This window comes from Scleropages formosus, chromosome 15 (genome assembly GCF_900964775.1).
Source record: "Scleropages formosus chromosome 15, fSclFor1.1, whole genome shotgun sequence".
NCBI lineage: Eukaryota > Metazoa > Chordata > Actinopteri > Osteoglossiformes > Osteoglossidae > Scleropages > Scleropages formosus.
This window is the reverse complement of record NC_041820.1, coordinates 12,830,508-12,850,724: the sequence shown is the minus strand read 5'-3', so window position 1 is coordinate 12,850,724 and position 20,217 is coordinate 12,830,508. Positions and strand designations below refer to the sequence as shown.

The following is a 20,217-nucleotide window of genomic DNA, read 5'->3' as shown; positions in this document are numbered from 1 at the left end:
TTGGTCGTCATAGATCGCTTTTCCAAGGCCTGTCGACTGATTCCTCTGAAAGGTCTACCTACAGCCCTGGAGACCGCGGAACTGCTGTTCCAACATGTCTTCCGGCTGTATGGCCTGCCAGAGGATGTCGTCTCGGACAGGGGACCCCAGTTCACCTCAAGAGTCTGGAAGGCCTTCTTTGCCCGCTTAGGAGTCTCAGTCAGCCTCTCCTCTGGGTATCATCCACAGTCTAATGGGCAAGTGGAACGCCTCAACCAGGAGGTTGGACGTTACCTGCGGAGTTATTGTGCTCAGAATCAAGCGGATTGGAGCAGATACCTCCCCTGGGCAGAGTACGCCCAGAACTCCCTGGTCCATTCGTCCACAAACTTAACTCCTTTCCAGTGTGTGCTCGGTTACCAGCCTCCGCTGTTCCCGTGGACGATGGAGACCAGTGGGTTGCCAGCTGTGGACGACTGGTACAAGAGGAGTGAGTCGGTGTGGGAATCCGCACATGTCCGTCTCCAGGAGGTGGTATCCCACCAAAAGGAGAAGGCCGACAAAAGGCGTAGGACTGTATTGTACCAGCCAGGGCAGAGAGTATGGTTGTCCACCCAGGATCTCAAACTGCATTTGCCCTCGAAGAAGCTTGCCCCCCGTTTCATCGGCCCCTTCAAGATCCTGAAGAGGATCAACCCGGTTTCTTACCGTCTTCAGTTGCCCTCGCGTTATCGTATCTGTCCCACGTTTCATGTTTCGCGCCTCAAGCCCCATTGTGTTTCCGCCCTGCAGAGCCCAGCAGTTGCTCCACCTCCACCGTTGGATGTGGATGGTTCTCCTGCCTACTCCGTCAGGGCCCTCCTGGACTCCAAACGGAGACGGGGTACGCTGTACTATCTGGTCGACTGGGAGGGCTATGGGCCGGAGGAGCAGTCTTGGGTACCAGCACGGGACATCTTGGACCCAGCTCTTATTGAGGACTTCCATGAGTGTCATCCAGATCGGCCTGCTCCGCGACGGCGGGGGCGACCGCCTACCCGCCGGCGTTCTGCGGCTGGAGCCGCCCCTGGAGGGGGGGGTACTGTCACATCCCACGGGGTCACTGCCCCTCCTGGTCAGAGGCGGCGCCACTCAGTGCCGCTAGCTAACGCTCACCTATCACCTCACAGGCTCGTAGGACATGGAGGTATAAAAGGAGCCAGCGGAGCAGAACTAGTCGCGGATTCTTAATCAGCAGTTCTCTTGTGCTTCGTTGGCGATTGGTAGGCTCTTGTTCCCTCAGTTTGTTTTCTAGGTGTGCATGTTCCAGTCCCGAGTGCCCGTCCCGTCAGTTCCTGCCTCTTGTTCTTCAGTCCTGGTCCATCGTTCCTGTCCGGTATTTCGTCACGTCTCAGGGTTGCGGTCAGACTCACAGATTAGCGTTTCACTGTTCACCGTAGTTCCAACACCGTGTGTGTTTCCTGGTCTCGTGTTTCTTGTTTCACTTCCACCGAGTGTCTTACAATATTCACCGTACACGTCTAACCTCACACTGCACGTGAAGTCATTATATATTTCGTCTGTGTTTGGACGTAATAGCAACGCGCGTCCGTGTCGGACTCCCGTCCGGACGCTACAGGGACTCATCTGTTTATCTGTCTGCTTTCCAGCATTAGAAGCAGTGCATCAGTGGATGATTATTTAATGTTTTTACCGTGCATTATAGTCTTAACATACAGGTTACAACCTTGTAGAAGTCCGTGTCCTTAATCTACATGTTATGTGCAGCTTTTGCTTTCTTTCCATAGATCTGATATCAAAGGAACTTATCCAAGTCTCCCAACCCCCACCCCAAACACCCAACCTATAACCCCCTCCTCACCTTCTCCAGCAGCGCAGACTTCTCAAGTGTGATGGATTTTTACGGGTTTTGTCCTCAGGGGGAAATTAGCAGATCTGTGCTGAAAGTGTTTGACCAGCAAATGGTCTGTTTGCTCCCAGCTGTCACCCAGGTTCTGGGTGGGTGACGTTGGGGGGCTTCACTTCCTACCCCCTCGACACTTACCGCAGTTCGCTTGCTGTCTGTCTTACGGGCCTTTCTCTATTCCCTGACCCCTGGGCACTAGCATAAAAATGGGGTTGTGGAAGAGCTTGTTCCGTCACTTTCAGAAAGGCTGGAGCTTTCTGATGAATCTTACCCACCCCCAGCAATTTTAGACTAAACAGTTCCTCGTGGCCTCTGATTTCTGTGAATAATATGCAAGGTCTGTAGTGAAAAATATTGCTATGTAAGCCGCAACCATTTTCCAGGATTGTGTGTATGTGTGTGTGTGTGTGTGTGTCTATATTCAGATTTTTTATAGCTTCTTTCATTTTTTCTTTGATTGTCTCTAAGATCATGCTTATTGCTGTAATAATTGTGGAGCAGCATGCTGAAACAAAATCTGAAACTTCAGCTGTTCTTGAGCATGGTTTTCCAGTCCTTTTGGATCTCTTCCACAGAAAGTGCAATTAATCTATAAAAAGTGACTTTATTGTCCCTGTTACATAACTAGACTGCGCAAATTTTAAGGATATTCGGATTATGCTGTTCTTTTGCGTTATGTTTCTATTTGGTCTTGCTTCTGCATCAGTGTTTTATTAATATTTTTGTTTAAACATTGGCCAGTGTTTTTTCCTACTTGTGGTAAGTGCCTTTCATCACTGAATTACAGATGCATTTTTGTTTGTGGCAGCTGTAAACATAAGTAAAAATTATTTAAATGGTCTTTAATAAATATTTTGGTGAAGATAATGAGGAGTTTAAATTATCTCATAAATAATTGTATTTTTCTGAATGTTCTGTAACCGTGAAGTGAGGTAAGTGTTTCTCAGTGACGCATAGGTGATGTTCGGTGACACAAGTCACAGCAGTCATTAGCGGTGTGAGTGTGACAGTAATTGATGGCATTAAATGAATGTTGCTTATTCTCACCCAGATAGAAACAACATTCCCTCGCTGCATTTGCACACATAGGGTTTTAGATGTTGTTTTCACCCTTTGCTATAGTCAAATTTCCAATACCAGAATTACAGAGACAGGCAGAAAGACACTCAGCCCTATTGGGATGGAGTACATCCAGTTTTACCCATGGTTTGTAGAGAAGGGATTGAGCTGATAGGGCTGTTTGTGTGTGTAGGGGGCAGGTGGCACATATTCCCAGCTCAGCAAAATGAGGGAGTGTTTCACCCTCTCCTGCTCCAAACACTGAAGACCTTCTTGGCCTTGCTTAAGTCTGTAACAGAGCCCCCCCGCCACACACACACCCGCCTGTGTGAGAGAATTGTCCGGTCCTCTCAAACTCAAACAGGAAGCTTTTGTTTAACAATGTCATCATGAGCTCATAGCGGCAGAGATCACTCTCCTGCAGTTTCCTAGGTAAAATATGTGAAGTCTCATTTAGAAGAAGAAGAAAAAGGATGAAATAATAGCCCCTCTTGGTACTTTGTGTGTTTCTTTAGACCAGCCTTGTCTGTTGTTCAAGTCAACAGCCTGTCCTTTGTTTACTTCTGCACTGGGGAACATTGCTTGAGTGTTTATGGATGTACAGGAATGAAAGGGGAAACATTAACACTTTTAACAAAGTGTGTGCTCTTAGAGAGAAAAAGAAAATGAATTTGTTTTGAGATTCACAAGGCTCTGATCTTCTTGAAGTCTGTGTCCTTTTCCTCTGTCGTTTTTATGTCAGGCTAATAAAAGGACCTGGCTGTTTGGTAATGGTTTGTTGGGGAAATTTTTACATCAGTTACCCACCTGGGGAATGTTGACGATGACCTGCGTGTTCCTGCTGCAGGGCTACGGACAGCTGAGTCCAATGGCAGAGTTGATGGAGAGTGCTGGGACGGAACCTGTCGGCACCGACAGCATGGACTGGCAGAAGCGCTGCGTCGCCCTGGAGATGCAGCTGCTCAAGTTCCGCCTTCAGGCAGTGAAGATCCGAGAGCTGCTGGCAGAGAAGGTGAGACTGCACGGACTCTGTGCCGGCACCCTGTTCCTGTAGCGACACTCTCTTTCTAAAGCGTGAACCGCTTCAGTCATGTGACTCATCGTATACTCCTGACAAAGGACCGCTGTTACACTTAAGTAAGGTTGTTGCTCAGTTGCTTGTATGAAATATAAAGTTTAATAAACGGTAAACTACGTAACTTATTTTGGATAAAAGCATTTTCTCAGCAGCTAAATAATAAGATCACTTTATTAGTTCAGCATACAAGTTAACAGGAAGGAATTCTGTGGGCACAGTATTGGGAATGACAACAGAAGTAATCAGTGAACCAAATCTGTGAACTGCAAGTTATAGCAAAGTGGCAGGACCCTTCATAAATACTTAGTAAGCATTTCAGTTAACATCTAAAGGATAACCTAATAGTTAATCATATTATTATTATTATTACTGCTACTGTTTATTTAGCAGACACTTTGATTATAGTAGCAGGAGGAGTAAATTTACATGAGAACATTATACATTTCCTTAACTTATGCATCTTTTTCGTTTTGCCATGCTCTGAAAAAGGGTTAACTGTGATACTTGGCAAAGGGCCCTGCACTGCAAAACCACTGACTTGCATGAATGTGCATCTGAGTGTAAACACAGAGTGTGCAAGTTGGCGTGGGAGGAGCAAAGGATGATTCTGACCTGCTTCCATGTGGTCGTGATACACTGAAACAGAACTGAGTGTTACAGCTGCCAGCTTCTGTGATGTAAAAGACAATGTGGAACCGATGATTAAAGTGGTATTTTAAGTAACCAAGGACATATAAAGAATTTATTTATGCACTTTGGCATTACATAAGAGAAAGTCAAATTAAACTGCATTTTACCACGTATTTAATTGTGGCGCTCTCCAAGAGCATAAATTACGACTTGACTCGTTGAATGCAGTGTGCTTCTACAGTAAAGTGCTTTATATCTGAAAATGTTAGCTTAATAAAATGATGTCAGCAGTGGTGCAAAGGATTAACATAGAACCACCCACACTGCCTCTGTCAGCAATTCTCAATAACATGTTTTACTAGTTGAGTCTTGTAGGTTAAAATCGTATGCAGGCTTAGTAGGCTATAAAGTGGTTTTCGTGTGATATTTATCAAGCATGGGTTTACTGTAAAAGACATTTAAAGTCCTTCTCTGAACAAGTAACACGCACTTGACACTTTATTTAAGACATCTTAATGAAAGACTGAGATTTGTGGAAAGTGCTGCAAAGAACTATGGTGGTTGGTCTAAACACTTTCCCAATACTGACCTTCCTCTGAGGCCAGACCTGCCTGTCTTTAAACAAGGAGGACAGAAGAGGAGTATTTTGTGTGAGGGGTTTTGGTTGTGTGAAGGGTTTGAACTTGAGTTCATCTATGTCTGATCCCTTGGAATTTCTGTTCAGATTTTTACCATAGCCTTGTATTCAAGAGAGTAAGTATTTTCCACAGACCTCTCCCACCAGCTGGTTCAAAATCAAGAAACTCATGTTAAATTTTTTGGTTTGCATTCCTCTTTGTAATGTCTTCAGCAGAATATTGTCATCAGGATAAAACTGGCAGAAAAGCAGAGATCCCGTTGTTGGGTTGTTGAGTACAGGGAGCTCCTTTTGTGTTAGACCTTCCTTTTCTCCAGCTTGGGAGCCCCTCCTTCACCAGGCCTCTGATTCCCATCTGAGGACACCTGCCTTCTGGGAGCAGAGCCCATGTTCCTCTGTGTTGTGGGGTGTTCAGATAACAGTGGATTGGATTATCCAGTTATGTCTTTTTCACTTGCCAGGATAAGTGGCTGGTTCATGCCTCCTGCTTATTTCCAGCACTTTGGAAACTGACTGTCTTCAGTATGGGAAGGTTACGGCTTTTACTATGGCTCTAAATGTATTAAAATCATTTTAAATGTGTATGTTCAAGTCTGAATGATCCAAACCATTAATCTTACTTTCTCGTGCTAAGACCATTTTTGCTCTTCCATGCTTACCTTTAGAATAAACAAATAAAAAGTGAGAATTTTCAAGAATGGCTTTAATAGGCTTTTAAAGGGTTGAATTTTGTAGTTTGCGGGCCTCTCCTTTCTTAGTCCAATAAAGTTATACTCTTGGGACTTGGAAAGAGAGGGCAGGTTCAGCAGATGCTGAGTTTGGTTCTGTGGAAACACACCACTGTAAGATTGAAACCACAGGTGCGGAGGCGGGAAAGTAGAAGGGAAGGCAGGAAGGAAGCGAAGCAGCCAAGGCGTGGTTTGATGTGAAAGTTGAGAGCTGCCATCCACTCAGATCATATGTGCCCACACGAGTATGTGTGTGCCCGCGCATGTGCTTGCATGTGGACATATCTGTGCTTATATGTGAATGGTTGAGCATATCTATTTGTATGTGTATGAATGTCTCTGTGTGTGCCACTGTGCATAAATGTGTGACTGTGTCTCAGTGTTTATGTCTCTGTGTCTGTCTACTGACCAGGCCGCCTGTACTGGCACACACTGACCAGTCCTTCGCCAGGCCACAGCCTTGCCTGAACTGACACGTCGGCGGGGATAAGAAAGGGAGGTACCAAGAACCAGAGAGTTTTTTTTCAAAGGTTTTTTCAAAGGTTTAAACCATATATTCATTTTTCATTCATTCATTTTATTTTTATAGAGCTCTCTTCTCACGCAGTGACACAGAGCGCTTCAACACAGGCATAAGGCAAGAAAAACAAATACATCAGATAAAGAAACAAAGAAGACAGTTGACTTCTGACTATCATAATATAATTCTTTTATGGAGCTATAAGTATGCCTACTGGCCACAGAGGAAAGGAACAAAAACTCCCAACTGAAAATCGAGGGAGAAAAAACCTCTGGGGGTCCAAGGGCCAGTGGCTGCCCACCCCTCCTGGGCATTCTAGATTAAGTAACAATTTGAACCAGTTTACAAGCGATAATGATGTTGTTGTTATATGGTAGCTTGAATGCCCAGCTTAGCATGATACATCTCATCCATCATGGCAGTTGGTCATCATCTTCAGTCAGCATGGGATGCGTCTGTGACCACTGGCCGGCCTGTTCATGTCTTATGTAGGGAGACAATGCTCAACAAAAAGAAAGAACAGAGTTAGTAATTTGTAACTGAAACACACACACACACACACATTTTCAGAACCGCTCGTCCCTTACGGGGTCACGGGGAACCGGAGCCTACCCGGCAACACAGGGCGTAAGGCCGGAGGGGGAAGGGGACGCACCCAGGACGGGACGCCAGTCCGTCACAAGGCACCCCAAGCGGGACTCGAACCCCAGACCCACCGGAGAGTAGGACTGCGGTCCAACCCACTGCGCCACCGCACCCCCGTAACTGAAACAAGTCAGTTTAATATGCATTGGTATAAAGGTGGTAAAAACAAACGCAGGCAAATGGAATTACATTTTGAGGTGGAATGCCTGGGTAAACACGTAAGTCTTTAGTCTGGATTTGAAGACAGAAAAAGACGGGGCATTTCTGACAGTAATTGGTAGAGGATTCCACAGTTTAGGTGCTTTATAATGAAAGGCACAACCTGCTACTGAGGTCTTATTGATCACAGGTACTTTAAGGTAACTTGCATCCATCCATCCATCCATCCATCTTCCTCCGCTTTATCCGGGGCCGGGTCGCGGGGGCAGCAGTCCGAGCAGAGTACTCCAGACTTCCCTCTCCCCGCACACCTCCTCCAGTTCCTCTGGGGGAACCCCAAGGCGTTCCCAGGCCAGCCGGGAGACATAGTCTCTCCAACGTGTCCTGGGTCTGCCCCGAGGCCTCCTCCCAGTGGGACAAGCCCGGAACACCTCCCCAGGGAGGCGTCCAGGAGGCGTCCGGAACAGATGCCCGAGCCACCTCAACTGGCTCCTCTCGATGCGGAGGAGCAGCGGCTCTACTCCGAGCTCCTCCCGGGTGACTGAGCTCCTCACCCTATCCCTAAGGGTGCGCCCAGCCACTCTGCGGAGGAAACTCATTTCTGCCGCTTGTATCCGCGATCTCATTCTTTCGGTCATGATCCAGAGTTCATGACCATAGGTGAGGGTAGGAACGTAGATCGACCGGTAAATTGAGAGCTTCGCCTTACGACTCAGCTCCCTCTTCACCACAACAGACCGGTACAATGACCGCATTACTGCGGACGCCGCACCGATCCGCCTGTCAACCTGCCGCTCCATTTTTCCCTCACTCGTGAACAAGACCCCGAGATACTTAAACTCCTCCACTTGAGGGAGCAACTCCCCCCTAACCCGGAGGGAGCAATCCACCTTTTTCCGACTGAGAACCATGGCCTCGGATTTGGAGGTGCTGATTCTCATCCCCGCCGCTTCGCACTCGGCTGCAAACCTCCCCAGTGCACGCTGCAAGTCTTGATTCGATGAAGCCAACAGGACCACATCGTCCGCAAAAAGCAGAGACGAGATCTCGCGGCCACCAAAACAGACACCCTCCGTTCCCTGACTGCGCCTAGAAATTCTGTCCATAAAGATAATGAACAGAATCGGTGACAAAGGGCAGCCCTGGCGGAGTCCAACATGCACCGGGAAAAGGTCTGACTTACTGCCGGCAATGCGAACCAAGCTCCTGCTCCGGTCATACAGGGAACGAACAGCCCGTAGCAACGAGCCCCGAACCCCATAATCCCGAAGTACCCCCCACAGGATGCCACGAGGGACACGGTCGAATGCCTTCTCCAGGTCCACAAAACACATATGGACTGGTTGGGCAAACTCCCACGAACCCTCCAGCACCCTAGTGAGGGTATAGAGCTGGTCCAGCGTTCCACGGCCAGGGCGAAAACCGCATTGCTCCTCCTGGATCCGAGGTTCGACTATCGGTCGGATTCTCCTTTCCAGTACCCTGGCATAGACTTTCCCAGGGAGGCTAAGGAGTGTGATCCCCCTGTAGTTGGAACACAATCTCCGGTCCCCCTTCTTAAAAAGAGGGACCACCACCCCGGTCTGCCAGTCCAGAGGCACCGTTCCACGCGATGCTGCAGAGGCGTGTCAGCCAAGACAGCCCCACAACATCCAGAGACTTGAGAAACTCGGGGCGGATCTCATCCACCCCCGGAGCCTTGCCACCGAGGAGTTTTTTGACTACCTCAGCAACTTCAGCCAGGGTAATGGACGAGTCCCCCTCCGAGTCCCCAGCCTCAGCTTCCTCTACGGAAGGCGTGTCGGAGGGATTGAGGAGATCCTCAAAGTACTCCTTCCACCGCCCGAGAACATCCTCAGCTGAGGTCAGCAGCGCACCACTTCCACTGTAAACAGTGTTCGTGGAACACCGCTTCCCCCCTCTGAGTCGCCGGACGGTTTGCCAGAATCTCTTTGAGGCCGACCGAAAGTCTTCCTCCATGGCCTCACCGAACTCCTCCCAAGCCCGAGTTTTTGCCGCGGCGACTGCCAGAGTCGCGCTCCGTTTGGCCCGTCGGTACCTGTCAGCTGCTTCAGGAGTCCCATGAGCCAGCCAGGCCCGATAGAACTCCTTCTTCAGCTTGACGGCATCCCTTACTTCCGGTGTCCACCACCGTGTTCGGGGATTGCCGCCGCGACAGGCACCGGAGACCTTATGGCCGCAGCTCCGAACCGCCGCACCGACAATGGAGGAGCGGAACATAGTCCATTCGGACTCAATGTCCCCCACCTCCCTCGGGACCTGGTTGAAGCTCTGTCGGAGGTGGGAGTTGAAGACCTCTCTGACAGGGGCCTCCGCCAAACGTTCCCAACAGACCCTCACTATGCGTTTGGGCCTGCCAGGTCTATCCAGCTTTTTCCCCCGCCATCGAATCCAACTCACCACCAGGTGGTGATCAGTTGACAGCTCAGCCCCTCTCTTCACCCGAGTGTCCAAGACATATGGCCGAAGGTCAGAAGAAACGACTACAAAGTCGATCATCGACCTCCGACCTAGGGTGTCCTGGTGCCAAGTGCACTGGTGGACACCCTTATGCATGAACATGGTGTTCGTTATGGATAAACCGCGACTAGCACAGAAATCCAATAACAACTCACCGCTCGGGTTCAGATCAGGGAGGCCGTTCCTCCCAATCACGCCCCTCCAGGTATCACTGTCGCTGCCCACGTGGGCGTTAAAGTCCCCCAGTAGAACGACAGAGTCCCCAGTGGGAGCGCTTTCCAGCACGCCCCCCAAGGACTCTAAAAAGGCCGGGTACTCTACACTGCCGCTAGGCGCATAAGCACAAACGACAGTGAGAGACCGTTCCCTGACCCGAAGGCGTAGGGAGATGACCCTCTCATTCACCGGGGTAGACTCCAACACATGGCGGCTGAACTGGGGGGCTATTAATAAGCCCACACCAGCCCGCCGCCTCTCACCTTGGGCAACGCCAGAATAGTGGAGAGTCCACCCTCGATCGAGTAGAGTGGTTCCAGAACCCAAGCTGTGAGTGGAAGTGAGCCCGACTATATCTAGACGGTATCTCTCAACTTCCCGCACCAGCTCAGGCTCCTTCCCCGCCAGTGAGGTGACATTCCAAGTCCCAAAAACCAGAGTTGGCGCCCGAGGTTTGGGTCGGCCGGGCACTCGGCCCCGACCACCGCCCAACTCACAATGCACCGGCCCCTTACGGTTTCTCCGGCAGGTGGTGAGCCCACCGAAGAGCGGCTCCACGTTATGGCTTCGGGCTGAGCCCGGCCAGGCCCCGTGGGCATAGACCTGGCCACCAGGCGCTCGCATGCGAGCCCCCCCCCCAGGCCTGGCTCCAGGGTGGGGCCCCGGTGACCCCATACCGGGCGGGGTAAACGGACGCCTTGCTTTTTCCTTCATAAGGGGTTTTTGCATCCAATGAAAGATATATCGTCCTGGGACATAAGAATGAATAATCTCACAAAGGTAAGCCAAAGCAATGCCATGCACCGTCTTATAGGTCAAAAGTAGGATTTTATAATCAACTCTAAATGCGACTGGGAGCCATATTCTACAGCGCCACTGTAAACCTGCTCTAAGTGCTGCCTCAACTATTTCAAATATTCCTTTTTGACATTCTCTCTGTTCTCTTCAGATAGAGCAGCAAAAATTGAAGTTTAGTTCACCTCGGGTATGCTGGTTATAACTAATGATTTAGCTGCAGATCACAGTAACTATAAACATGCTTATCTGGGTGTGTTAATAATTACAGGATAAACTTTAAAGCCTGAGAATTGGGTGGCAGGCTCCTTAGTGAATACCCCTTAACTGCTTACCTAAAGAAAGGGAGGGGATGATATCTGGATTATTTCTTGCAAGAGTAGCTTGCACAAGTTCTCTATATACAAATGAAAAACACTTCATACAACTACGATTCTTAGTGGTATGGTTAATTCTTGCTAAGTAAACTTCATTCCTTGAGTTTTTTTATCTGCTCTGAACCTGAGTCTCTTCCTCAGGCTCCCGGCTGCAGTCTCAGTATGCTCCATGGCCCAGTAACTATGTGCCGTTTTGCTGATTGATGAGCGCACTGCAGTGCGGTGCTGTGTGATGGTAGGTGATGATCGCGAGAAGCGAGAAGTCGACATCTCCGCCATCTAGACTGTCAAGAGTCGATGAGTGCCGCTGGATGCCTGCTGTCCTTCGGATGTTATCGGTTCCCGGGATGAGGTCGTTATCTCCCCCGTCTGACGTTATCTCCGGTTGGCTGCTTCCTTCATTCTTCCTGTCTGCTGAGCTCAACAGTCGTGGGGTCTGAAAGCCAGCCGAATCCAGTTTGATCTCAGGCATATCCGAGACCTGAAACCCGAGTGTTGGTTAATCAGTGTTGATTACAAGCTTTCTGCCTTACGTGTCATAAGGTTACTGTCATCGGCTTTGTCTGAATGGCCTGACTGGTGAGAGGAGAGTTTTGTGCAATTACAATATAGTTTTCTTGCTTGCATAACATACAAGACCTGTTTAAGGCGTGTGGTCCCTAATGAGTTTGATGCAGTATAGTCGATCCGTGCCTTGAGTGAGACTTGCTCAGATTCTTGTGCAGGGAACAGGAAAGCCGAAAACATGGTGTGTTCAAGACATTTGCTGGAAGGTGTTACTGGGCCTGGTTGTCTTAGCTCCCAGTTTCCAGTTCCATCTCCCACTAGAAGAAAAGGGCAGACCTCCCAGGCTACCACAGCAAACCCAAATGAAGACACTCCGCCAGCTCTGCCACTCAACTGTACGCCAGTGGAATGCGTGCAGAAATTTTCAAAATATTCCAACTATGTCTTAACCAAGGAGAAACAAAGGCTGTGAATTTAACGGCAATTAACTAAGGACTTTATGGGTTTGTTTTAAAACTATGAACCAGGCGGCCAATAAAAAGAGGAGATTACGTCAAACAGATTCACCAGCAAATTCCCCTGTACAGGTCAACCATAATGGGTCAGAAGTGGCTGAAATAATTTCAGCTTGAAGGAACGATTAGTCACACATGTCCCAGAGCACACATAGAGGAGAGGACAGGGATTTGTTGAAGTAATAACAGAAAAGGAAGGACAAACTCAACTCGAAGGATGTTTAGGACAAAATGATGACCAGCAGACTATGAAATGCGAAAGGAATGTATTGTATCACATGTATTGCAAAATGAACTTGATGAAACCTTCCTCAGTGTTTAAGTTGTTTCTCCTAGTGCACAGCATTGAAACTATTTTATGTTCATGATTTACTTTTGTCCTGCTCTGCTTTCATTCTCAAAGGGAAATAGACTTTCTGAAAAGTACTGTTAACCAGTAATGCTGCTCCTGCTCTGTTGGAAGTCTATGAGACGGTGTAACAAAACATGTTGCCACTTCAGTATTTGTTCGACGTTTTCGCATCAGTTGCTTTCAAGGGATGCATTTGATAAGCATTATCCATGCTCTTGGTGAAACCAATGAAAGCAACAATCTTTATGGATTGAAGATAAATGCAAATGAATGAAATTAGATGATTATAGTTCTTCTCTGAGCAGCTTACAATTTCATCCATCTATATAACATTTTCCTAGAGATGTTCAGGTTAAGTGCCTCACCAAAGAGCATTAGAACAGGGCCCCTCTTAGGATGCAAACTAGAAACTTTTGTGTCCTTAACTGCAATGCTCTCTGCTGTTGTGGGGGCACAGCTTTGACAAAGAACATGTTTAGTGTTTTCTCATGGACCAGCACATTACCCACAGCCAAGCATAAATAATACAATGTTTACTAATGATATAATGTGATTATAAGGGCCTGTTTCTACCTGCTTTTTCAGGTAAATTCACAGTCATTCAGACTTACTGCAGCCTGCCAATAGCATTCTTAGGGTTATTCTACATACCGCAATACCTTGACTTTTTATTGCATACAGTGACAGTGGAACAGTGTTACTCTGATGCAAAACATGTTTCTTGGTAACCACTTTATTTGGAGGTGTGATAAATGGAGCCTGACTTCTGATTAAATTTATTGAGTTTTATGGAGTTCCTAAAAGCAAACAAATGTCTTAAGAGTTGGGGGACAGAACAACTGAAATGTCAAAGGCTCCTCTGGAGATAAGCCTGCCTGTGTCTTCTCATCATCAGTGATGTTTAAGACCTCACTCTGCCATGTGTTCTGTTTGCTTTGCACTGCTTACCAGCCTGTTTTGGAGGTTTCCCTGGGATGAGAAACAGATATTGCAGTGAGGGCATGTAGTTAACTCCATCCCACACCTCTGTGCAGTGTGAGTCTTGTGAGTTACAACCTAACAAATCTGTGATTAAATAATTCTACACATAACACGTAATCACATCCTCCCTAATCATACTGGGTTGTACAGTGCAAAACCTTGTAGATATTTGTTACTTTTTTGCAAGTACAAAATATGCAGATACATTATGTTCAGAATGAGTACACATGACCATCCAGAGTCAGTGTGTTTAGCCTAGAGTGCTAAATCTTGGATACTCCAAGTTGTTGTCAGCTGTGTCGTTGCCCTTACCTGTTGAACTACAGTTTGGTTTCTTCTTGTCCATTTACGTGTTTTATTTATTCATTTAGCAGATGGTTTCACCACTTGATTGCCCAAAACACACTGTAACCTCATGGTCCCTGGTAGAGTGTGCTGAGTCATTTAGCTGTTACAGCAAGATGACTTTGTTCACTGAAGTTTATCCTCTATATTTAGAGTATAGTAAAACAGGTTTAGCTGATGTTTAGTGATCAAAAGGCTTTATGGCAACTGTAAACAGGTCATTGCAATGTACAGTTAATGACAAAAGACATTCAGTCAAATATAGACTGCAGTAATATACAAAAATATATACAAACTTTTTTGCCCTTAAACAGATCACTGCTCACGCCGTCTTTACATGTACCAAAATGGAAATTGAGATACATCCATTAACACAATTGTTCTGGGCTGTTACTAATTACAGTACTGTTTTGCTGCCTACATGTCAGTTGTATATCCAGCTAGGACTAAAAAACAATAATTAACCCTGGCAAGGCAGTTACAAGCAACCAGGTTTATCTGAGTCATGTTATTTAGTGCAAAGTTTAGAATAACTACTGCCACTCCTAAGGCTGTGGTTAGATCAGGATAGTAACTCATTTGGCAGTGATGCAGAGTAAACCTTAAAGCTTGAGGGTTGAGGAAAAAGTTTGAATGAACGTGGTTTTTTTTGGCCTTCACACTACTAGTAAGGTCTTTGATCTGATCTTAAAGAGCAAATGTCAGGACTGAAGTGTAGGACTGCAAGGCCCTTAGGCCTACCCCCCCTAGGGTAATCTGCATTTCAGAATGTTAGTCTGGTCAGCGGGTGCTGGGAATCTGTGCCCCCCAAATTCTCTTAGCAATACCACTGTGCTTTTTGGGGTGGAGAAACTAAGGCTGGCAAATAAAAAAAGGAGGAGAAGAAGGAGGAGTAGGAAGTTTTCTCCTGGTCAAGAGCGGGAGTCCATTAAAGACCTGCTCTGTGGTGATTAGGTCATTACGTCATTACATGAGTAGCTTGCACTGGCCCAACAGGGAGTGCATTGCCTCACATTTGTATGTTCTTAATTTATGTCTTCATTATCTAAGTTCCTTTTTGCCAAAAAAAAATATTAAGAACCTAAAAACGTTGCTTCCTACTAAAAAGAGAGGTCTTTAAACCTTTGTTGGCGATGTTTGTTGATGTTTGGAAACTTCTTATTGATTGTATTGTAGATTATTTTTCTGTCAACTACAAAATGGGTAAGAATCTTTAAAAAATGTTCCACTCAACCATATTAATATTTTGTGTTTTTTCAAACCCTGCTTTTCAGAAGCCATAACATAAAACTTGAGCAAAGTGAACTGTGTAGAGATGTTCATCACATTCCCCATAGGGACTGTGTATCTCCCAGCTTCTCTCCCTCTCTGCCTCTTTCTGTCTTTAAGCGTCTCCTTGTCTCTTTTCTCTCCTTGTGTATTTGTTCTCCTGACAAAGCTACCGAGCTGATATAACCCAGGATTTCTGTGAAAGGGTCAGGCTAAAGGGAAAGGGACCTCAGCTTCAATCCTGTCACAGTCTCCTCCTAAAATTCTTCCAGTGGGTTGGTGGGGGCTCACAGTTCCTGTGGTGGTGGTGGATTAAGAGTGTGTGTGTGGGTTGGGGAGGGGGAAAGGATTTTGGACTGTGGTGGGTTAGACCTCCCTCTTAAACCTCCTTCTGGTTGCTGCCATGGTGGTCTGTTGGAGGTGGGAGGCAGATTGTATGCTGGATGGTGGGGGTTGCCCAAGGAGTGGAGACACCACCCAGCAGAGACCATGCACACATCTTGCCTTCCTTTTCAAAACTGTAGCCATCATCTGCATTCCTTTTCTGTTGGGGGGGATCGGTTGTGTGTTATACAGAGCTTTGTTGACATTTCTGCAGGCATAACAGTTCAGACAGGGTCCTTGCAGAACTTAAGCAGTTCAGTTCATGCTTTGAACATGCTCAGCGTACTGTACAACTTTTCAGCCTCTTTGGAAGGGTGCATAAATGGGCCTCACAATACCTGAAGTTTCAATTAAAACCGATACTGTGTGTGAAATGTGCCAATTGCATGGAACTTTATGTATGGCTTGGAGATTATAAACTATCCCATGATACTCAGAAGTTGGGAAACCATGGTGACCATGTCCCTACCAATGCCTTTCTCTAGATGCAGGAACTTGAGCAGAGAGTAACTGAGGCAGACCAACGGGCAGACATCGCTGAGAAACAGGTACCTGCTTTCTTTCACTTTCTAATTGATTTTAATCTCTGTGCTTCTCTTTCTAGGCTGTAAACTCAAGGATGGCTTTAACTGGTAAAAGCACGGTATACTGATCAGATGAAAATACTGGCAGTCTGATGACTTGTTTCTAACGTTATTGAATTATCAGTTGAATAATTATAATTTTATTACATTAATTGAATGGATTTCTAAATTACATGAGTTATTTGTCCACCTGTTCACGAATATAAAAATTGACAACTATTCTTCAGAAAGACATATTTCATACAATTCATTTGTCCACACACACACGCATTGAACTATTATGGTCATGTTCGTGCTTTACTGACCATACCTAACCTGGTACACAAATCGTATATTCTGGGAGCTGAACAAAGGAGGGATCAGCTTCTGTGCATTCTGCTGCATTTTTGTTTTTACAGGTGGGAACAAAGTCTGTAGGAAACGTAATGTAGCGACTTTTCAGAAGCAAACATAAATAATAGTGTAAAACTATACTAACATTGATGTATTATGAATTGACTCTGGGCTTAGTTGACAATGAATAAACTGAATAGCAAGCAAAAGACAAAAGATCATACAATAACTGCTAGCTTTATGTCAATGTTCTCAGCATTCTATGTGCTCATTCCACTTTATCTTTTAGAAGTGGTCACTCAGACAGAGCTTATCGCTCAGAAAATCAAAGCTACTACGTACGCAAGAAAGAACAAAGGACTTTCCCAGATGGGATTGCAAACAAACTAGTATTTGCAGTAACCTCATCTAAGTGAGAAATCCTTCAGTTCAGGTGGAGGTATACAAGCAGCTTTTAAAAAGTGTCCAATAGGACCACTGTTGCACCCCAGAGGTGAGCAGGAGGCTAACCACAGTAGTGACATAGTACTTTTCATAAAGAAAAAGGAGAAGAAGGAGGCCTGTGGGTTGAGTTGAAAGGTGTGTGCATTTCACATGTGAAGAACATGTTCACGGTACAGGAAGTGCTGCGATTTGTACACGTGCCTCCAACACCTGAACGCTTCCTGGCAGAAAAATATCTGAAGCACTTTGCCTGAATGAATGTTGGTAGGAGCGGTCACTTCTTCTGCAGCTGAAGGCTGCTACGCTTCCTCAGATATAAGTGCAGTAGCAATTTAAAATGATAAAGCTACATTTCCTGAAGTGTTTTTTTAATCAAATTAAAGTAATCTAATGAAAGTGCACCTTGAGTCACTTGACCATAATCTGTGGCTTCATTTGGAGTGATGTGTCTTTTACTATTTATTTTATCTAGGCAAAAGTAGTTTGTCATTATTGACTAATTGTCAGTTCAGCCTAATTTCAAAGGAACGCATCTTCCCTCATTACCTGTTTCCTCATTACTCTGCATGAAAGAGGGAAAGCTTGCTACTTTACTTCATAACTGTTGGAGTAGCACTTTGTCTCAACAGACTCCAGTCTTCATGAATAACTTCTGCTTTGGAAATATAATCAGTGCCCTGTATTTTCTATTCCAAACAGATGCTTGTTAGATCTCGTCTGCCACCTGACATTGGTGATGTCTGCTATATGGAACAGAACTTTTATTCATGCAGCATATCACTTATGTATCTGCTGTCTGAAATACCCACAAGTTTCATCATGGGCTGTTATCTTTGATTTCAGAAGGAAAGTTAAGGCAGACAAGATCAATTTAAAATGTCCTCTTTTTATTCATAATTCTATGGCAGAATGTAAAGAATGGGTGGTCTATTCTGACTTTTAAATTTTGTCTGAAATACAAAAATGATGTTCTGTTCTAATAAAGATTTCATCGTTTTGCAATAAGTTTTGTAATCTTTTTGGCAATAAGAGATGCTGCTTTACAGGTTCGAGTAATGGAGGAAAAGCTTAAATCGGCCAACGTGCAGCCGAGCGAATCAGAAAACTCATTATATAAGCGGTACCAAGAACTCTCCAGCCAAGTGCAAGAGAAGGAAACGGTAATAAAGAAGTTGGAGTTGCAGCTGGAGAAACAGGTATATGTATATGTGTCTGTGTGTGTGTGTGTGTATATATATGTACACATATATATTTAATTATTGCCTAGTTTACAAACTTGCAAGTCTTTTACAGTTTTAAATCTTATGTGTCTTGTTCGTGTACCTGATATTTTCAGAACATGATCAGAGCCCAGGAGGCAAAGATAATTGAAGAAAAAGCAGCAAAGATAAAAGAATGGGTCACCTTCAAGTTACGGGAGGTAACATCCAAAGAACAAATCAATTTTTTTTTCCAGTTAACTCACTACCTCAGAGATCTGCTTGACTGCCTCATATTGAAACAGCTGGTAACACCTTGGGACAGCTGGTAGTGAAACAGTTAAAGCTGCTGCCTTTGGACCCTGTGTTTGCAGGTTCAAATCCCCCCTCTAGCTATAGTACCCTTGAGCAAGGTACTTACCCTAAATTGTTTCAGTAAGATTACCCAGCTCCATGAATGGGTAAATCATTGCATTTGGATTAACACTGTAAGTTGCTTTGGAGAAAAGCATGTTAAATAAATACATGTAAAATAAAGAAAACTTTAGAATCCATCCCTGTAGGACAGTTCTTACCCATTTAAATTTCTAGGGCTCCATCCTCACTTCCCACTGTCCTCAAATGTAATGAATAGTGTCAACTTGCCAAAGCAAATCCCCTGCCCACAGTGTATTCTAGAACTCAAAGGCAATCCTTTTCTCCTTGTTACTTGCTGACGTGATGTGGTGGTGGTTACTTCACAAGTCTGACTTGGATGTTTATGAAGAGTTCTTCCTTCTTTATTACTTGACATCTCTGACATCTCTGTACCTCTTTCTGTGGCTTTAGATGGAGACAGAAAACAGTTGTTTGAAGATAGCAAACACAAAGCAGGCTGAGCAGATCCTAGTCCTCCAGGACAAGCTGCAAGGTCAGTGAAGCTTCTTTTAGTGTAATACATCCCCCCATACTCCCAGTGATTTTTGTGTCATACTCTTGACTGTTATTCGGATTGCTTGAACCCACACACACACACACACACACACACACACACACACACACATTTTCAGAACCGCTTGTCCCTTACGGGGTCACGGGGAACCGGAGCCTACCCGGCAACACAGGGCGTAAGGCCGGAGGGGGAAGGGGACGCACCCAGGACGGGACGCCAGTCCGTCACAAGGCACCCCAAGCGGGACTCGAACCCCAGACCCACTAGAGAGCAGGACTGCGGTCCAACCCACTGCGCCACCGCACCCCCTTTTGCTTGAACCCATTCAACATAATATATTTAATCTGACGTATCAGAGATCATACTCCATAACCCTGCAGCACCTCTCATAGCACATTCAAAAAGACAGGAATATGCCTTTCTAATTCCACACTACACATGTACACTTGACTAGTGTACTCCCATGGGCTGTTAACCAACTGTGCCAAAGTGAAAAGTTAGTCCAGTATTCTAGGACAAAATCTGCATTGCTCCTCTTGCATGTGATGCTCAGGCCTATTTGTAAAGGGAGACTTTTACCAAGAGGACAAAGCAGACACTGAGCAGTACAGGAATCAAACCCATTACCATGGTGTAATTAGTACCATGCTCTATCACCTACTCTGTCTAGCTATACTATTATAGTAGATGAAACAATTTAAGTACCTTGGAAGAGGATATGACAGCAGGTCCAGTTTGACAAGTTGAAGTCTACTGACAACTAGATTTCTTGTAATTAAACATTATGCAGATAACGTAAAAAAAATCTATATATTAAAAGTCCAATCTGAGTTTTCAGATTTGATACTATTCCAGAGAAGCCTTTTCCATTGTATAACTGTGGTGTGTCTCAAAGCTCTAAGTTGACTGAAACAGTCATTCAGTTACCCTTCACTGTTTTCTCACAGCTCTTTTGGAGAGGCCCATATCTCCTCGATCCCCTGCATCTACTCTTTCTGGTGACACTCATCTGGTTCCCTGCAGTCCCCTACATTCCACTGCTTGTCCTGAGACCCCACCCACTCCAGATGAGAACTGGAGACAGCCTGGAGCACGTTTGCCCCATGCCTGTGTACCCAACGCTTCAGGTCCCACATTTTATTCTTTTTGCACTGGTTCTGTGC

At 45.7% G+C, this 20,217-nt stretch overlaps 1 protein-coding gene across 5 annotated transcripts in view; it reads left to right on the top strand.

The window, feature by feature from the left end:
* plekhh1 (pleckstrin homology domain containing, family H (with MyTH4 domain) member 1) overlaps positions 1-20,217 on the top strand; it is a 47,040-nt gene that overhangs the window by 8,055 nt on the left and 18,768 nt on the right. For all 5 annotated transcript variants that reach the window (XM_018734269.2, XM_018734277.2, XM_029258663.1 and 2 more), the window contains exons 2-7: positions 3,792-3,956; positions 16,049-16,111; positions 17,971-18,120; positions 18,261-18,344; positions 18,952-19,033; positions 20,002-20,181. In XM_018734269.2, the coding sequence (XP_018589785.2) occupies positions 3,813-3,956; positions 16,049-16,111; positions 17,971-18,120; positions 18,261-18,344; positions 18,952-19,033; positions 20,002-20,181 (703 nt within the window). In that variant the 5' untranslated portion in view covers positions 3,792-3,812. The remainder of the gene's footprint in view (positions 1-3,791; positions 3,957-16,048; positions 16,112-17,970; positions 18,121-18,260; positions 18,345-18,951; positions 19,034-20,001; positions 20,182-20,217) is intronic.